General features: G+C 41.2%; 1 protein-coding gene and 1 long non-coding RNA gene across 5 annotated transcripts in view; one reads left to right on the top strand and one right to left on the bottom strand.

The window, feature by feature from the left end:
* LOC130598551 (zinc finger SWIM domain-containing protein 6) overlaps window positions 1-20141 on the top strand; it is a 179280-nt gene that overhangs the window by 139797 nt on the left and 19342 nt on the right. For 3 of the 4 annotated variants that reach the window (XM_057408064.1, XM_057408066.1, XM_057408067.1), the window contains 6 exons: window positions 4723-4902; window positions 6494-6670; window positions 6957-7103; window positions 9779-9925; window positions 13447-13707; window positions 16005-16140. In XM_057408064.1, the coding sequence (XP_057264047.1) occupies window positions 4723-4902; window positions 6494-6670; window positions 6957-7103; window positions 9779-9925; window positions 13447-13707; window positions 16005-16140 (1048 nt within the window). The remainder of the gene's footprint in view (window positions 1-4722; window positions 4903-6493; window positions 6671-6956; window positions 7104-9778; window positions 9926-13446; window positions 13708-16004; window positions 16141-20141) is intronic. The other variant, XM_057408065.1, reaches the window with a different exon arrangement.
* On the bottom strand, window positions 10587-12271 carry LOC130598552 (uncharacterized). The gene is made up of 3 exons (XR_008972029.1): window positions 12179-12271; window positions 11735-11847; window positions 10587-11598 (listed from the first exon to the last, which is right to left on the bottom strand). It is a non-coding gene; the product is annotated as an uncharacterized LOC130598552 (long non-coding RNA).

The following is a 20141-nucleotide window of genomic DNA, read 5'->3' as shown; positions in this document are numbered from 1 at the left end:
CCCTAGTTTCTATACTGGGCATGATGTGCTGTTTTATGGAATACCCCTTTAGCTAGTTTGGGTCAGATGCCTTGTCTCTGCTTCCTCCTGGCTTCTTGTGCCTCTCCTTACTGGCAGAGCATGCCAGCATGGTTTTCCATGGTGTGTCCCCCCTATTTTATTTTTTTTTTTTCACCATTTAATGAGACATTTGCTCATATTGTGAGTGAAATTGGTGACATCATTAAATCTAGTCAAACAGGTACAGAATGCCAGGTATGCATTTTGGGAAACTTGAGTATAAGCTGTTGCAAGCAGCAGTTTCCAGTCACTAAACATGGATTTAGATATTTTCCTCATAAATTAATTACAAGTAGCTGCCCTTCATTTTTCTGTAAGGGGTAAGTGTGATCAGCAGTTTCCCCATAGGGATTTTTCTGCCATTATGCAGAAAACAGAGAATCTCTTATTTGAGGGAAGTGTAAGCTTTTATGTTAGTTTAAGAACTAGCTCATGAGGGCTTCCACTGAGCAGCATAAGAGTGGAATAGGAAGAATATCCCTGGGCTCCTTACAGTTGTCATGTAGTAAAACCTGGGCACAAATGAACATCCTTCTCAGACTTTTCAGTACTAGGAGCAGGACAGGAAATGGTAAATTGTAAGAACCAGAATGGAGCAGATTGCAGGGGAGGAGGAAGAAATTAATACAGGCAGATGCACACACACTGGGAGATCACATATATGCACACAAAAACTTGAAGCCCACATAGGCTGAAGAGGGTGGGGTCATTGTCGTTATGCTTCCTTATCCCAGATGGTAGCCTTTGTAGCTCTACAGGAGCTGAGTCTGACGCTCTTTCTGTTCCATTCTCTTCTCAGAGGGGGAGTTTTGTCTTGCACTCCTCTTTCTGCAGGTAATCTGGCAGTCACTGTCGTGGTTGGCCCCACGTTGAGTGCCAAAAAGAACTGTCGTGGTTTAAACCCAATCAGGCAGCTTTTTCACTCACTCCCAGTGAGTGGTGCCGGGCTGACAGCAATCGAGGCCCCCCCCCCCCCCCGCCAGCTCTCCCCTTCCCCGCTCCCGGAGGAACGGGGAGGAGGATCAAAAGAGTGCAACTCCTACAGGTTGAGACAAGAACAGTCCAGCAACCAATGTACAACACAAATCACCACCGCTACTACCAACAACAGCAATGATAAGAGAAAATAACAAGGGAAGAGAACACGATACCACCGGCCAAGAAACGAGTCCCACCCGGAAGCCCGTGTCCTTCTGGGTAACTCCCAGTTACCCCCCACCCCGGGCATGACGTGCTGTGGTATGGAATACCTCTTTGGCTAGCCTGGGTCAGGCACCCCGTCTCTGCTTCCTCCCGGCTTCCCCTCCTCCCTGGCAGAGCATGAGCCTCACAAAGTCCTTGGTCAGGGTAAACATCACTTAGCAACAACCGAAAACATCGGTTTCACCAGCACTGTTCCCAGGCTGGAAGTCAAAACACAGCACTGCACCAGCTACCACAAAGGAGAAACATGACTGCTACTGCTGAACCCAGGACATTCATGAAAGCTGAATGAGATCTCAAATGTGCATGCAGCTTGCCCTGAAGTCACCAGGAGCAGGGTGAAGTTGATCTATTGAAATTTTAAGTTGTTTATGTTGTGTTTATAAGAAATACACTTGTCCTTGTGCTTCATTTACATAAAAATACTGTGGATTTCTGAGACAGTCACTGCTAACAATGTAGTTATGCTGGACATAGTTTCCCTCTTTAAACCAAAGAAGTTTTTAAAGGATTTGGGTGCTTTGGGGTATCTTTTCCCTTTCCTGCCTCTTAGATGTACTGCATGCGTAGTGGAGCTTCTGAAGAAGGCAAGTGAATTCCTTTGCTTTTGGTGGTGTTTCTGAGATGCAAAAAAAGAAAAGGCAACTCATTTTGTAGGGTCATGGTTTAATCAGTAGTGTGCATTCTGCCTTGCTGGATGATTGAAATACCACATGTGGTTAAGATATTCCACTTTGCTTTTGCTTCAATATGAAAACACCAGGAATCTGGTTACAAAGTTTTAAATTAAAGTTTGAAAATAAATAAGCCCAAGGTAACTATTCTACAAGGCTTTCCAATATGCTCCAACTTCACTTTTGTTTTGTATGTTGCAAATAATATAGTCCTTTTGTCTTGGGCAGCGCTGAATGCTTAATGCTTAATAATAAGAACCAGTTGTAATGTAATTCAGAGGGACCTGGACAAGCTAGAGAAGTGGGCTCATGTGAACCTTATGAGGTTCAAAAAGGCCAAGTGCAAGGTCCTGCACCTGGGTCAGGGCAATCCCTGGCATCAATATAGGCTGGGGGATGAAGGGATTGAGAGCAGCCCTGTGGCCAAGGACTTGGGGGTACTGGTGGATGAAAAGCTGGACAAGAGCCAGAAAGATAGGGAAAAATTTTTTAGTAGGCCCTAAAAAGTTTTGATAGAAAAAGAGATAATGGTTTTAAACTGAAAGAGGGTAGATTCAGACTAGATAAAAAGAAGAAATTTTTTATAATGAGGGTGATGAAACACTGGAACAGGTTGCTCAGAGAGGTGGTAGATGCCCCATCCCTGGAAACATTCAAGGTCAGGTTGGATGGGGCTCTGAGCAACCTGATCAAGTTGAAGATGTCCCTGCTCATTGCACGGGGGTTGGATTAGATGACCTTTAAAGGTCCCTTCTAACCCAAACTGCTCCATGATTCTATCCTATAATTTGACTGGGGAGTTAGTGTGTTGAAGATTGTCTAAAGAAAGTCGTATGATTTAATTTTAAAAGAGCTTTTTAAAAACAGTATTGGCTTTATTTAGCCCTATGGCAAGTTTCAGACACGTAAAAAACCCCAAACAACAACAAAAGCCATACAACAGCAACAAAAAACAAAACAAAACCCCCCACAAAATCCCACAAACAAAACCCCAACAGAGCAACGTGCTCTACAGTATGTAACTACCGTGCAGTAATAATCTGCATTGGTGTAGTGCCTCTCTGGTGTTCTGCACTGTACCATACCTTATATTGTTGTTATTTTCAGATTTCTTTGATATTTCTTCCTCATTTCATGTTGGACTGAATAGAAGCAGACTTGGAACCTTAAAGATCAAGCTCTGTTTCAACTGGCTCCTGTGCTGTGGCATATTGACATACTGAGTTTTTGAGTTGTTTTTTTTCAGCCTGTCATGAAGATGATTGTATAGTTTAAGCATATTCTTTAAATCTCTTGTAGTGTATAAGGCACATTCTTAAAGAGCCTGTAGCTCATTACAGAAGAACTGTAGCTAAACAGTACTTTCAGATGTCTTCATGCTTCTGTCAAAGATAATGCTGATGAAGAGGCAGCTGATTTAGAGAAAAATATTTCCATTTGAAACTTGTTGCTCGAGACCCTCATGCGTTAATGCCTTCCCTGCTATATAGTGTCAGGGAACAGGTTCTGAAGTGATGGGATATGTGAAACAACAGTGCAAATTAGCTTTCTCTTTGAGCTCTGTAAGCAGAAAATGTAAAACAAAATTTCTAGTGTAACCAAATTACTGAAGTAGCAGCAGTAAAAATATCTAATTCCTACTAGATTGCACAAAACCAGTGTTTACTGGATCTCTGAGGTCTAGATGTGTTTGGGAATGAGTTATATGATCAACAGTACTTCTGCTGGGCTTTGAGTGTGGAAGTATGTGTTTACAAAATACATGTCTTACTAATGCAGTTGTTTGGTTCCTGTAATGGGAAGCTGGAAGATATACTGTTACAGTAAAAGTAAGGCAGAGAAACTCTCTAAGACTCAATTTGGAGTTTTAGAAAGCAGCATTCTTTATTGCAGCGCTGGGTGCACACACGAATCATTTTGCAAAGGTGAGTGCACCCAATACTTGCTGACAGCAGATACATATTTAGCATGCTCATGAATATTCATAAGCTATCCTAAGAACTAATTATAATATTTGCATCCTAATTATGAATGCACTTTCTTGCTGAGTGGGGGGTCTCTGGTGGTCACCGATAGTCTTCCTCACTGTATTTACTGAATGACCTCAGTGCTTGCACACGCTTACAAGGTCCTTGTGCTGAGTTAGCAGCTGGTATGTCCTTGATTCTGTTCTGTTCCAGTCTCACTCCACACTGGGTGCTGCTCTGTTATCTTGAAGTCTAGCATCCTTGGTCTTATTTACTGTCTTCCTAGTTGTTATCAGTTGTTATCAGTCCCATGATGTTCCTTTCTCCATCAGCCAAACATTCCTTTCTCTCTACACGTTAGTAAGTTAGAACAGTTTGGCCTATTCTACTATGTTAAAAGCACACATAGTTTAAGATTTAAGGTTGCAACGTAGTTCTTGTTTGTAGAAAACAACATTTGCTTTGGTACAAAAATTAGAAGAACTTGGGTAATTTACTACTGTTTGCTTTTGACTGATGTTCCTGTCTGATGGGCCATACATTGTGAAGTTTGGATTTTCTAATACAAAATATGCACTTAATGCCTATTAATTGAGGAAGTTGGCTTGATAGAGTCTTTCAACTGCTCTACATAAGCCACACCAACTCCAAGATTCTGCATCAGGAATTCAGTCTCCCTGGTGTTAGGCATAGCTGGGAAACAAACAGTATAGTCTTTGTGGGGAGAAAAACTGTTATAGTATAGAAGTTTGAAATTAGTCATTGGCTGCTGTGTTTTTAATAGAAAACCTAATTTAGCAATGTTTTTAAAAAATCAGGTGCTTTGTGGATGTGTATAGTCTTAAATCCCCACTGCAAGTTGGAGCAGAAGGCCAGTTGGCTAAAACAGCTGAAAAAATGGAATAGTGTGGATGTTTGTCCCTGGGAAGATGGAAACCATGGAAATGAGCTGTCCAATTTAACCAATGCTTTACCTCAGGGTGCAAATGCTAACCAAGGTGAGCCTAAATATATGCACTGATTGCAACATATAATATAGCCATTTATTTTATATACTATAGCCTTGCAGAATTCAGTACATTTCCTGGGGCAAGTAGCTTTCTTGTTGAGGATTGACCAGCCAAATCTATTTTCACTAATACTATCCTTGCAGAAAGGATAAATAGAAGTGGTTTTGTGCTGGGACTGCAATTTTTTTCAAAGCAAGTATTTGTGTTTAGTTAGATCTTCTAACTTTTCACTTGGTCCTTCTAAATACTTGTTGCATGAAAATTGGATGTCCCTGAAGTATGTCACGTAAGAGCCTGCTGTTTCTTTGCTTAAAAATAATCTTATATCCCTTCTGGTGCTGCAATTTTTGTTTTGTTTGCAGTTACAAAGCCTTTGATCCTTACTTAAAGGGAGATCTGTTGTAATGGCATTAAACTGAGTGCATGAGAAACTAAAGAAGCTATCTGTGGGATGTGCTCTGTATGTGCAGTCTGCATTGACAAGTGGGGGGGGTGCAGAGGCAACACTGCCTTCTTGGAGGAGGTATCTCGTCTTAATATAATGCTTTCTAATTTAAAACGTGATTATCAAATCTGACAGAAGCCTTCTTCAGTCATCTTCAAGCAAAGATTGCTACTTTGCTAATAACTGAGGACGATGAAGGATATTTACCTGGGTAAAAAACAAAACCAAACCCTCATAATCCTCAAAACCCTCAGTATTTTGATAAATATTTCATATAATCATGATAAAATTAAAATTAAATGCTTGTGGGAGGTGACAGATTTGGGCTTAGATGAGGTTTTCCTTGTTGCTTTTTCTTGGAAGATGACCTCTGAAGGAAATAGACTTGGTTCATTTTTAAATCTTGCAGCTAGCTGGGGACATAAGTTCATTCAACATATAACTTCCTACAGAGGTGTTTTACTTTCTGGATCTTGTGATGTTTAGCCCAACCCGGGCAGGCTTGTGGCAACTCTGACATGGCATTTCAACATTCATAGACACAGTACCATATCAACAGAGCACTTTTGCCATAGGAAGATATCCAGTAAGGATTATGTCAGTCCCATGGCCTCAGTACTTAGCTTTCTTTGCAGTATTTGTACATGTTTATGACAAAATTATGAAAGTGCTCAAAGTTAATATCACTTCTCAAAGAGAACAGTTAAAACCCTTTCATGTGATGTTTATCTGTCCCTCATCCTAGTAGCTCTGGGTCTTGGAAGGAGAGAAGCTGGGGATGCTTGAGTAGCTGTGTGCCATATACTTGCTAGTTTGTTTTTAGGGGAGCTTTGTATATGCTGTTTAATGACTTTCATCTCTAGATGTTTCCTTTGCAAAGCCCTATTTAGCATTAGCTGTGCTGGTTTGTAGATCTCTCTGAATGCAAAGTGAATGGCACACGCTTTGTCTGAGCTGTTGGTTAATAGTATGTGAAATATCATCTGTGGTCTGATCCTTGCGGAGCCAGGCAAGGCAGGTTGCCATAAATTGGAGGTTGGTGAATAGGCAGAAGATGAGACTACTGTGAATGACTGATTCGCATATGAATGAGCAAAAGCTGATGCAGCTTTCTGATCATTCTGAAAATGACAGATTCATCGAACAGGCATCATCGGACAGTGTTCACTCGAGCCATTGAGGCATGCAATCTGCACTGGCAGGACAGCCACTTACAGCACATTATCAGCGGTGACCTATACATCAACTGCTGTTACCATGACAACAATGAAAACTCACTCTTTGACTCTCAGGGGTGGCCCCTCTGGCATGGTAAGTGGCTAAACTGGAAAGACAAAAGACATCATGTTTCTGTGACTTGCTGCTTTGTTCAATTTCTATGGCATTATTTTGTGGGGATGATGGGGAGATGAATGAAAAGCTTGGCAAAAAGAACAGAGGCTCCCTTGAAATGCTGTCTCAGAAGTAGTCCTTTAAGTCTCTCTTGCATAGTTTTAAAAACAAAACAAAGAAAAAAAGCTCTTTTGAGTAACCCAGCAAAACAGGACATTTTAGACATGGAAGCATTGCTATTCTTCAATTATCTTCTCCATTTTAGAACATGTTCCTACAGCCTGTGCGAGGGTGGATGCATTACGATCTCATGGATACCCACGAGAAGCACTGAGGCTAGCAATAGCTATTGTTAATACACTAAGAAGACAGCAGCAGAAACAGCTGGAAATGTTCCAGGCTCAGAAGAAAGGTAAATGTGGGGAAGAGGGAAGGGCAAAGGATGTGGCAAGGTGACAATAACACTGGACTGTAACTCTGCATGAGAAAACTGCTTTTGAAACTAAAGCAAAAGAGGTGACTTAACTCTTCCATCCAAATGACTGTAGTGGTAATGCCACATTCTGGATGTTGGAGGGTTTGTTTTTTTTAAGCTGGGTTGTAAGCCCTGCAGGGCAAGGGCTCTCTGTTCTGCCTTCTGCAATGTCTGACATGATGGTGCTTTTATCCCATTAAGGCTTTTTGGTTACACAGTGTAAATATTTACCCTGTGTAATTTATAGGCTTTTAAACAAGCTTTGCATTTGGCACATCAGGTATTTAAAATATTTTTTTTCCTCTGATGTATAATTTAGCAGTGCTATATATTTCTGAGGTGGAAGCCTAAAGAGGACACTGAAGGTAACAACAAGGCAAAGTCTGAACTACAGAAATTCATCAAATTCGGCAGTTTGTTCTAAAAGTCTTTTATGATGATTAAAACTTTAGTAGATTCACATTTCTGGAAATGAGATTTTTGAAACACTGGCTTTATAAAATTTTCTATGGTGTCCCTCTGAGCACTACCCCTATTTTTGGAAGGAACATTCTACCAAAAATAATCCTGCACTGAACTTATAAGTTTGAAGAGGTAGTGGAAGAAGAAAGGGATGACTCTGTGGTTAAAGAATGTATGTGGGAAAACTGGAATTACATTCTCCACTACTACAAGAACATCTTTCATTCAAATTTTATTTCAGAACTTTGTTGCTACTCTTAACCATGTGTATCCTCATGCATTGTAGGTAAAATATATTAGTGTGAAGTCATGTGTGTAAATTTTTCAAGTGTATGTGCAGGTGTTTTCCCAGAAATTTCATTTAGAATTTGAAGACAAGGTAGACATCTAACTGAAAAAAAAAAAAAAGCTGGAAGTTCCTATTTGCCTCCATTTCCATTTCACACTACCCAAGGAAGAAATTTTGAGTACTATTGCGGGTCCTAGATTTGAATAAAACTTAAAAGCACTTTGTCTTATTACTTAGGAGAATTTTTCTGAGTGTTTTTATCATGGAATATATCTTTCCTTAACATGTACTTCCTTAAAAGCTTTGCATGTTTCCCAGCTTCTCAGAGTAGAGAGGTAAGAAGGGAGGAGGCTATGCCAGCGTGTGAATGTGTATACATACTGCTGACAGGTGGTGAAGGGTTTGCTGCAAGTGTGCTGTTCCTAGTACCTCTTCTTTACATTCCCAGTTGCTAATGAAGTATCTAGACATTCAATAATTCTGTTAAGTTCCTTTCCCTGTGAGCAGTTTCTATAGCTGTCAACTAATATTATTCTAAAAATGGAGTGTATGAAGTGCAATTCATCCTACCCAAAAACAAAGAAGTTTGTAATTTCTGTGTTGTTGCTGCTTTTTTTTTTTGTTTGGGTGTTTTTTGTATTTTTTTTCTCTTATGCTTGGAATTCTAAAATACTTTTAATGCTGCAAAATATGCTGGTCTTCTCTATAAACAGATTAATTCTGCAGCTATGGTTTCGGTTCAGCAACCACCACATGCTTCTACTTAGCTTTCATTCATGTGACTGATCTGACGTCTGTGGAATCCCTTGAATGATTTAAATGTCTACATAAATGAAGGACTGAAGCCTCTGGCATGAGACGAGTGAAGCTCATAAGTAGATAGAGGAAATGGGATATAAGCGAGTCAGAAGTCACTGATATTAATTCTTTTTGGTAATACTACAGGCTTCTGCCTGTCATCTTTAGTACATGTTATTTGTTAGTAAGACAATTATTGTTTTTAATATTCATATCAGTTGATTCTTTAAAAAAAAGCCACCCTCCTGAACACTCAGTTCAACAGTGTGGCTGTGTTTCACTTTGTAGCCCCATATGTTTAAAGACGCAAGAAGCAAGCTTTTAAAGACTTGTGATTATACACATGGTTACTTAGAAAGAGAGCACTTTGTGAATGAGAGAGAGCAGAGGCAGGTACAAGTTAGCGTGCAATAGGCAGAGAAACAGAGTATCAGTAATGGCTTGTATACAGTTTTTTTAATGGTTACCTGTAATGCAACTGATTTCTCATAGTTCTGTTGTGTACGTGTCTAGGAGAAAAAAGTTGGGAGTTGTAGTCAAAGGGGAGCTACTGCCATAAGATTCTTAATAAAAACAGGATTTGTGAAATCTCTAACATCTGTTACCACAGCAATATTTCCTATAATTAATTCATTGTGCCAAACAATTTTTTCATGTTACAACTGATTGATGGATGAGGGCTACAAAACAAAGTATCCATGAAGGTATTTGTTGACTGAATCTTTAGAATAACAAAAAAAAAAGCACATTTTCAGAAGAATTGCTGGTATCAACTAAGAAATTTCAAAAGATACTGCAGTTGAAATTTTTGACCCATAATGCACTTTGCTAGTGCTCAAAATGCTTGGCCTTCATCCATTTTCTTTTTTAACTCTTTTAATGTATTCACAAAGGTCAATGAGTTCAACCTGAAAGATAGTATATTCTCCTTCTAAGCAGAAGCTACTGGAAATACTTTGAATTCTGTACCAAGAGCATTTTAATCAGTTTTATTTCTAGAATTGTTTTGAGGGGCTAACGTGCTCTCTTTCCCTCCCTTCTCCCTCCATCTTTTCTGTCACAGAACTTCTCCACAAAGGAGTAACCTCAGTAACGAATCTTGAAGGTTGGGTGGGACACCCTTTGGATCCCATTAGTACCCTTTTCAGTAGCCTGATGGAAGCCTGCAGGGTGGATGATGAGAGCTTCCATGGATTCTCAGACTTCATGGGTAAGGCCATGAAAAGGGAGCAATCTTCTCTAAGTCTTCAGTAACTGGAGGCATTTTTCTATCTTGACTTTCTAAATTAAATTTTAAACCAGTGCCTTTATAGTATAACTCACATTTGCATACTCATACTGTCCTGGTTTCATATGAGATAGAGTTACTTTTCTTCCTAGTAGCTTGTACAGTTTTGTACTTTGGCTTTAGTCTGAGAATAATGTTAATAACACACTAATGTTTTAGTTGTTGCTAAGTAGTGCTAACCCTGATCAAGGACTTTTCAGTCTCTCATGCACTGTCAGTGAGGAGGGGCACAAGAAGCAGGGAAGGAACATAGCCAGGACACCTGACCCAAACTAGCCAAAGGGGTATCCCATACCCCAGAACATCATGCTCAGCATAGAAACTGGGGGGAAGTTAGCCAGAAGGAGCCAATTGCTGCTCGAGAACAGGCTGGGCATCAGTCACTAGGTGGCGAGCAATTGTGCTGTGCATCACTGTTGTTGGTTGGGGTTTATTCCTCTTTTTATTTCTCATTATTATTTATTATATATTATACTTTACTTTGTTTCAATTATTAAACTGTTTTTATATCAACTCACAGATTTTACCTTTCCCTAATTCTCCTCCCCATCACACCAGAATGGAGGGGAATGAGCAAGTTGTGGTATTTAGTTGCCAGCTGGTGTTAAAACATGACAATTCTCTAAGAAAACATAAGGGAGAGAAAATTTTTAAAGTAAAATTTTGTTATAAGTTATATGAAAGCACTTCAAAAACTACCAGTTACTCATTCTTGAAGACAACTCCATACTTGATGCTTGAAATAAAAGCAAATAAGACTTTATAGAGCAACCCTCTCCACATACATTGCTCTGTTCTCTTTTTGAAAAGCTACAGGAAATCACAGAGTTGTTGAGGTTGGCAGGCTCTTCTGGAGTGTTTTCCTACTCTCAGATGGAATTTCCTGTATTTTAGTTTGTGCCCACTGCCTCTTGTCCTGTCACAGGATACTGCTGAGAGGAGTCTGGCTCTGTCTTCTTTACATTCTCCCATCAGATATTTATACATGTTGGTAAGATCCTCCTGAGCCTTTTTTTTCCAGACTAAACAGTGCCAGCTGTCTCAGTCTCTTATATGGGAGATGCTCCAGTACTTTAATCATCTTTGTGGCCCCTCACTGGATCTGCTCCAGCATGTCCATGGGGAGGCCAGTACTAGACAGGGCACTCCAGGTGTAGGCTCACTATTTCTGAGCGAAGCAGAAGGATCACCTTTCTTGACCTGCTGGTGATGCTCCTCCTATGCAGTCCAGGATGTTTTTTGACTTCTTAGATACAAGTGTATATAATAATTCAAATTGATGGCAAAACAATTTATAACAGGCATGGTCTGTAAAGGTTATGAATTGGAAAACAGTGTTGCAGTATTGATATATAATTTAGGACAGGATGTGTATGCCCATTTTAACTTAAGCATTTGCTTCCCAGGATCTTAACTGATTTATTCCTTAATCTCAATCTCTTTTCACCTTCTGTGTGGTCAGAAAATCAATTTATCCCTCTATTTACAGCTCTCTTGTATATGCACATCCCAAAGCTTCTTGGGGCTTTGCCTCAGAACCCCTTTTATTCAACTGGATTTTCTTCAACAAACTTCTAAACCCATATCCCCAAATTCTGGAAAAAACATTAATTAAAAGAGATCAAATTCTTTGCAATTAGGAAAAAAAACCACACACAAAAAAAGCAATTAAATAAAAGTTGTGTGTGTGTTGAAAACTAAATTCCCCCTACACATACATATGCAATCTACCAAATGCATTCTGCCTTCTCATTTGCTGCAGCTGTCTATCTCCTTTTTGTTGGGATCAACTTGGTTGGATGCCAGGTGCCCACCAAAGCTGCTCTATCACTCCCCCTCCCCAACTGGACAGGGGAAAGAAAATATAACAAAAGGCTCATGGGTCAAGATAAGGACCAGGAGAGATCACTCACCAATTACCATCATAGAAGAGTTAGGGTTGGAAAAGACCTTGAGATCATCTAGTTCCAACAGGCAAAATAGACTCGACTTGGAGAAATTAGTTTAATGTATTACCAATCAAATCAGAGTAGGGTAATGAGAAATAAAAACAAATCTCAAAACACCTTTCTTTCACTCTTCCCCTGCTCTAGCATGGGGTCCTTCCCACAGGCTATACTTCTTTATGAACTGCTCCATGGGTCCCCCACAAGGTCACAAGCCCTCCTAACAAACCGTTTTCAGCATGAGCTACCCTCTCCACAGTGCCACATGTCCTGCCAGGAGCCTGCTCCAGCATAGGATTCCTACAGGGTCACAGCCTCCTTCAAATGTATCAACCTGCTCTGGTGTAGGATCCTCCACAGGCTGCAGGTGGATATCTGGTCTACCATTAACCTCCATGGGCTGCAGGTGGACAGCCTGCCTCACCATGGTCTTTACTAAGGACTGCAGGGGAATCTCTGCTGCAGCACCTGAAGCATCTCTTCCCCCTACTTTTTCACTGATCTTGGTGTCTGCATGGTTGTTTCTCTCACATATTCTTCCTCCTCTCTTCCAGCTGCAATTTCTTCTGCACAATAACTTTTTCCCCTTCTAAAATATGTTATCACAGAGGTGCTACCACCATAGCTGATGGGCTCAACTTTGGATAGTGGCAGGTCTATCTTGGAGCCGGCTGATATTGGCTCCTTTGGACACTGGGGAAGCTTCTGGCATCTTCTCATAGAAGCCACCCCTGTAGCCCCCCTGCTACTAAAACCTTGCCATACAAACCACATACATCCTTACTTCTGTACATTACAACTTTTCTCAAACTAGACTGTAAACTGCTAGGGGTTTTGTCATATGGTATGTCTCTGAAGTGCCTAATGAATTAGTAGTACTCTTAAGTAATTCATGGCTTTGTGTGGAATTTACAAATAATCTTTGCTAAAAGTTGCCCTTCTAGTGTTAATAGGAGTCAGAAACATTATACATGTTTATCATAAATACAACTGTAACAAAAAATCATGAAAAGAGCTCTAGGAAACAGGTTGCTTTAAAGTTTTGTGGAGTTGCCACATCTACTTTATTTGTACAATCCTAATAGTTTCATATGAAATCTATGCAGTATATAAGCATCTTTCCTTTACACTTATATAACATCAAAACTTTAAGGAGATACGGAAATGGGTGGGGAAAAAATGGAACTAGATCTTCCAATTTTGGCCTTATTGCGCAAAGCTGGAGAAATTGCCTTTCTCCAAATCATGCAGTTTAAAATGAAAACTTTGGTTTTTTGAGTAGTTTTTTAAAACCAAATTGTTTTATATATTTCTGCCATGTGGAATTGGATCAGGTAGTTCAGATCGGATCATTGGATCTTGAAACTGTGCTAGTAATTTAAATAATTTTTAAAAAATGAATGCTGACAGAGGAAGCATTTGTAAATGTGGCATTATAGGCAGATTATGGATTAGAATGATTTCCTGATGTGTTATTCTTTGTGTCACCCTTTACAGAGAATGTGGGGCAATGCAAATCTCTGGAGTACCAGCACCTGCCTGCACACAAATTCTTAGAAGAAGGGGAATCTTATTTAACGCTGGCTGTGGAAGTAGTATTAATAGGGCTGGGACAGCAACGAATAATGCCAGATGGCTTGTATGCACAAGAGAAGGTTTGTCGAAATGAGGAGCAACTCATTTCTAAGCTACAGGAAATTGAATTGGATGATACTCTGGTGAAGATTTTTCGAAAACAAGCAGCCTTCCTATTAGAAGGTAGTTCAATGTAGTTCAAAGATGCTCACTGCTTCTTTAAACTGTCTTCACTTATACAAGCCCACTGAATTTAGTATTCCAGTGGAAACTGCCTTACATACTTAAGATTTTTTCTGATGTAGAGCTCAAGCAAAATTTTATTTCCAGTCTCTTATGAGAATCATACATACTTCAGATATCACATGACTATAGAGATAAGGAATCTACTGATTTATAAGCCTTTAATTTTAATTTTTATTGTGTTTTGTTCTTTAGATTTGTTGCTTGTCGTAATCTCAGTATCCTGATTATACAACCCAGGCTCACAGTTAAATAATATAGATATTAGTTATCATCAACAGTTCTCAGGTAGCAAGTTTCTAAATGTCACTTTTATCCTGAAAAAGGACTGGCAGATTAGTAAATGTATGAGGACTTTTACCTCTGTTCCCAAGTGAAGAGCTCAGAAAATTCACTTAGAATTACTGGGACAGAAATATAACATTTTCTTTGTACCAATTAGGAAAATTACTTACCTCTGAAATTTGTATCATACATGAAAATTAAAATATATGTTCAAATATTGGGGTTAAGGCCTAATCTTATGCTTAATTTTGATTAAGACAAATAACTTGTGTTTGGCAATTAGCCAGTGTATTGAAATAATCTACACCAAATAAGTGCATGCTTTTGCCTTAGCTTTTAAAAAGGCTTAACATAAAACACTTAAGCCTCATGTTCAGAGAGTAGTCTTGTGGGTTCTAAGGTTGTCTTTCTAGTTTGTTTTTTTTTTTAAATTGAAGAGAAAACTTTAAAGTAACCAATTAGCTAAAGGCATGGTCCAAGTTTTGAGTGCTTGCTCAAGGGATGGTGGGGAGTGTAATACTGCTCTAGGTAAGTTGTGAAGACTGTTACACAGAAGTCAGGTTTTGCTTTTTTTCTGTAAGACATTTTTCTTTTAAAACTACATCTTTAATGGAAGGGACACAGTATGTAGTTTAGGGTTCAGCTTTGAGTCACTATTATTGCCCCAGATCCTTAAAGACTTTGGTACCTACTGATGGTGCTATTTGAAACTGCAGAGAAGCTGCACCATAGGGAGAATTTCCATTATGGTCTGGCTGTAACCACTGCTTTATGGCCTTTGGAGAAGAACAGCTACTTACTGGATCTAGCTATTAACCACCAGAGAGAGATCCTATGGATTATTAAATCAATTCACTCCATCTATTTACTGGTAAGGATGTTTTATGAGTAAAAGGCAGGATTTCTATGTTCTCTGATACTTCTAGTTTACTGCTTTGATCACTGATTTTTTTTTTTGTTTTCTTACAGTAGTAAACAAGTGATAATAGCAGGAAATTTGCTAAAATAACTACCTGTAACTGGTGAGCAGTGTGCAATGATGGTTTTGCATTACTGTGTGCTGAGAAATCTGGATTTTCTTTAATAGCATTAGTTTATTCCAGGTTAGACAGAAACTGCCAGCTCACATGGAGGAAAAACTGTGCAGTGATTTAAGATCTTAATCATATCGAATGTGGTTTTATAGTTAAAGTCCTGTAGATATAATAAGGAAACCTTAATCCAATATTAAGATTATTTCTATGCTGTTAAAGGAGATTAATGTATGCTGTATGTAGCTACCATTTGAATGCGTGGGAAAGCAGAACATAAGACTGTGTTGCAAGAACTGATCTAATTTTTGCTCTACTGCTAGGTTAATGACAGAATATATTTTAATATATATTTATGAAATGGTTTCTTTCATTGAAGCGATGCTAGCTTGTTTTGAATGGCTTTCAACTTCATTTTAAATGATTGAGACACACATTGTCACCTACTTAATCTTCATTGACGTTTCCTTTGTGATCAGCCCCAGTCTTCAGAAATGCCCACCTATGGAGCTCAGACTTTCTTAATGCCTAGTGATTTTTATCTTTGCATTTTGTGGATGCATAGGAATTCATGTGCACAACATAACTATGCAGAGGCAAAGCTACGAGTATCACCTTCTACTTTGGCATATCATAGACTTGATGAATGAGCCCCATGGAGTCTTGGGACCATTCTGTCATTTGTATGGCACTGGTAGTGTGCTTAATATTATACAATTTGTGGGCTGTCTTCTTGTCTCAAAGAATATATGGTATTTAATATACTTCACAAAAATATTAATGTAACTTTACCTTTTGTAGAGCAAACTGTCTCTGAATACCAATTCTAACTCAAGATTTAATGAATGTTTTTAAAGGTCCAGAAATTGGGTTCTAACAGTCTGTAAAGACTGACATTATCTTTCTTTCTCTTTCCCACAGCTGGACCATATAGTGGTTTAGGTGAAGTCATCCATCGAGAGAGTGTTCCGATGCACACATTTGCCAAGTATCTTTTCACCTCTCTCCTACATCATGATGCTGAATTGGCATACAAAACTGCACTGAGAGCCATGCGGTATGTATTCACAACTCATCTAGAAAGAGCACAAGTAGTTTTGAAAAAGGGAAAGGCTTGGTGTCCTGGGTTCAGCAGTAGCAGTCATTTTTTCTCCTTCTTAATAGCTGGTGCAGCACTGTGTTTTTGACTTTCGGCCTGGGAACGGTGCTGATAGCACCGATGTTTTTAGTTACTGCTTAAATGTTTGGTCTGGCCAAGGACTTTCTGAGCCACATGGTCTGCCAGGGAGGAGGGAAGCCAGGAGGAAGCAGAGACAGGACACCTGACCCAAACTGACCAGAGAAGTATTCCATACCACAGCACGTCATGCCCAGGATGTAACTGAGAGTTACCTGGAAGGGCTAGGGACTGTAGGGCTGGACGAGGTATCGGTTGGTTCTCAGTTGGGTGGGGTGGGGCGGGGCGGGTGGTGAGGTGTTGTATTCTCTTCCCTTGTTATTTCTCTTATCATTATTATTATTGGTGGTAGCAGTAGTGATTTGTGTTATACCTTAGTTACTAAACTGTTCTTATCTCAACCTGTGGGAGTTGCATTCTTTACGATTCTCCTCTCCATCCCTCCAGGAGTAGGGGGAGGGAAAGAAGGGGGGGAGTGAGTGAACGAGCTGCCTGACTGGTTTTAAACCACAACACTTGGTAATTAAGACCATATTTTTTTTCTAAAAGAAGCAGTGTTCCCTTTAAGGAGAAATTACTTTTGTTCTGTCATCTGTAAAACCAAATGATGTCTGTAGTAACTACAGTATAATCATTTATAAATGTACAATTAGTGTTTATCTACAACTGTAAGACAGCATTCTGTTACAAGTCCTTGTAGAATTCCAGTCTTGGGGCGTGTGGTTTTGTGTTAAATAATAGCTTTAGTGTGTGTGTCCTCTTACTGATGTGGGTGTGTGTGTGATGGCAGTGACAAGAAATGAGGAAAGAGGGATCTCACCAGCAGTCTCAGGATCATCTACTGCTTAGCAGATGATAAGACTATTTGTTCCACAGCCTTCTTTATAAATTAATTAGAATCATAGAATAGTTAGGGTTGGAAAGGACCTTAAGATCATCTAGTTCCAACCCCCCTGCCATGGGCAGGGACACCTTATGCTAAATCATATCACCCAAGGCCTCGTGCAACCTGGTCTTGAACACTGCCAGGGATGGAGCATTCACAACCTCCCTTGTGCAACTTATTCCAGTGCCTCACCACCATAACAGGAAAGAATTTCCTTCTTATATCCAACCTAAACTTCCCCTGTTTAAGTTTTAACCCGTTACCCCTTGTCCTATCACTACAGTCTCTAATGAAGAGTCCCTCTCCAGCATCCCTATAGGCCCCCTTCAGATACTGGAAGGCTGCTATGAGGTCTCCACCCAGCCTTCTCCAGGCTGAACAGCCCCAACTTCCTCAGCCTGTCTTCATACAGGAGGTGCTCCAGTCCCCTGGTCATCCTCGTGGCCCTTCTCTGGACTTGTTCCAACAGTTCCATGTCCTTTTTATGTTGAGGACACCAGAACTGCACACAATACTCCAGGTGAGGTCTCACAAGAGCAGATTAGAGGGGCAGGATCACCTCCTTCGACCTGCTGGTCACGCTCCTTTTGATGCAGCCCAGGATATGGTTGGCTTTCTGGGCTGCAAGGACACACTGCTGGCCCATGTTCATTTTCTCATCGACCAACACCCCCAAGTCCTTCTCCACAGGGCTGCTCTGAATCTCTTCTCTGCCCAACCTGTAGCTGTGCCTGGGATTGCTCTGACCCAGGTGTAGGACCTTGCACTTGGCATGGTTAAGCTTCATGAGGTTGGCATCAGCCCACCTCACAAGCGTGAAATGGCATTTCAGAAGGCAGTGAAAGGAACTGCTCTCATTGGAGGAGGTGCATAGCAACAGTTTTTGGCCTCTCTCAATTTTCTCAGTATAGAAACAAACACAAGGCGGCATGTCTGGAAATGTAGTGCAAAACTGGTGGGGTGAGTAGCTTGAGAGAGGACGCCTACAACACCAGAGCAGAGCGGGGGGAGATCACCATCTAGGAGCCTCACCTCAGGGCAACAAGAGCCACCAAGGAGGGAGCCTCAAGTCTTCGACAGGACTTGCCCAGGAGCTGGCAGCTCAGCTCATGCCAGGAGCTGACTCACCGGGGGCAGAGCCAGGAGGAGCTGCACCAGCTGTGAGGGGTTAAAAACCTGCCCAGGGAGTGCAAGAGACCAGGAGCACAGCAAACAGCGCGGGTCGAGGCAGGTAGAGGCAGTTTGTGTAGCAGTTTGCGTGGGCAGGAGAGCAGGATGACCACCTGATCAAGAGGACTCGCCTGGAGCGCAGGAGGAGGAAGGACTGCCTGCTTGTGCGGAGAGACATAGATGGGCCGATCGACCAGATAGATCATGGTCACAACACGATCAAAAGCTGTAGTGAGGAATAATGTAGGTACCCTGACTGACCCTTCCGGCAGTCATGCGACCGTGCAGGTCTCTGGCTGCAGTAAATGCCTGAGCCTGGCACTTGTACTGGAGAGAGCAAGTGACACCGCTTGTGTGCCATGTGAGCGAATAAATGATCTGCTCAGGCAGGTGGCTGAACTGAGTTAAGAGGTAGAAAGGTTGAGAGCCATCAGAGAATGAGAAAGTGAAATAGATTGGTGGAGCCACACCCTAAGGCAAGGGCAGAGAGAAGTGGTTGAACAAGTGATGGATCCCCTTCCCTCCTACCATCAGATAGAAGGAGTGAACTTAAGGGACAGGGAGGTATGGAGGGAGGTCCCTCCTCAGAGAGGTAAGCAAAAACCCTCGCAATCCCTTTCTCCCTCCCAGTTGCCCTTGAATAACAGGTATGGGGTCTTGGAACTACAGGGCCAGATAAATGGAGATGGAGGAGTAGATCTATCTAGTGAGTCACCTAGGGCTTGTCATTCACCCCCATGCCTTAGAACTTCCTCAACCAAGAAGAAAAGAAGAGTAATTGTGGTGGGTGACTCCCTTCTGAGGGGAACAGAAGAGCCCATTTGTCGACCAGATCCATCCCACAGGGAAGTCTGCTGCCTACCTGGGGCTCAGATTAGAGATGTTAAAAGGAAACTCTGATCTGGTGCAGCCCTCTGACTACTATCCACTGCTGGTTTTTCAGGTTGGCAGTGATGAAATTATTACAAGGAGGACAATGAAGAGAGACTTCAGGGCCCTGGGACGGCTGGTTAGAGGGTCTGGAGTGCAAGTGGTGTTTGCCTCCATACCTGTTACAAGCAAGGGTGAAGAGATAAATAGGAAGAGTCTGCAGATTAATGTATGGCTACGTGACTGGTGCCAAAGGCAGGGGTTTGGGTTTTTCAATCATGGGCTGCTATATGAGACACCTGTTTTGCTGGTGGCAGGTGGGATACACCAGTCCCAGAGGGGGAAAAGGTTTTTGGGGCAGGAGTTAGCAGGGCTCATTGACAGGGCTTTAAACTAGATATGAAGGGGGAAGGGGAGATAACTGGGCCTGTTAGGGAGAAGCCCAAGAGAAACATGCTAGGGCTTGAAGGATGGCGGACTAGGGAGGTCTCTCAATCTATTGTTTCATTTGAGGGAAAGGATAGTTGTTTAGACCCTGTCCCGCAGGAGAAAAAGGGTACCAAGGCAGGAGTTAGCAGAGCTCACTCACAGAGCTTTAGGTTAGATTCAAAGTGCGAGGGGGTTGTAGCTGGGTTTGAACTAGTGGAGCATTGTTCTAGTATTAATGAAGACCAGAAGGCCTCCCAAGGGTGCCACTAGCGTGCTCTGCTCGCTCCCTGAAATGCCTGCACACCAATGCATGCAGCATGGGGAATAAACAGGAGGAGTTAGAGGTCTGTGTGTGGTCTAAAGGTTATGATCTGGTGGCAGTTACGGAGACATGGTGGGACAGCTCACATGACTGGAATGTGGTCATGGATGGCTGTGTCCTTTTTAGGAAAGATAGGTCAGCAAAGCGAGGTGGTGGAGTGGCTCTTTATGCAAGAGAGAGACTAGAATGTATTGAGTTCTGTCC

Source organism: Pezoporus wallicus, unplaced genomic scaffold (genome assembly GCF_028554395.1).
Source record: "Pezoporus wallicus isolate ANWC-B61680 ecotype Strahan unplaced genomic scaffold, APGP_CSIRO_Pwel_v1 contig_5155, whole genome shotgun sequence".
Taxonomy (NCBI): domain Eukaryota; kingdom Metazoa; phylum Chordata; class Aves; order Psittaciformes; family Psittacidae; genus Pezoporus; species Pezoporus wallicus.
Note: the sequence above shows the minus strand (reverse complement) of the source record. Positions and strands in the feature narration are given on the sequence as shown.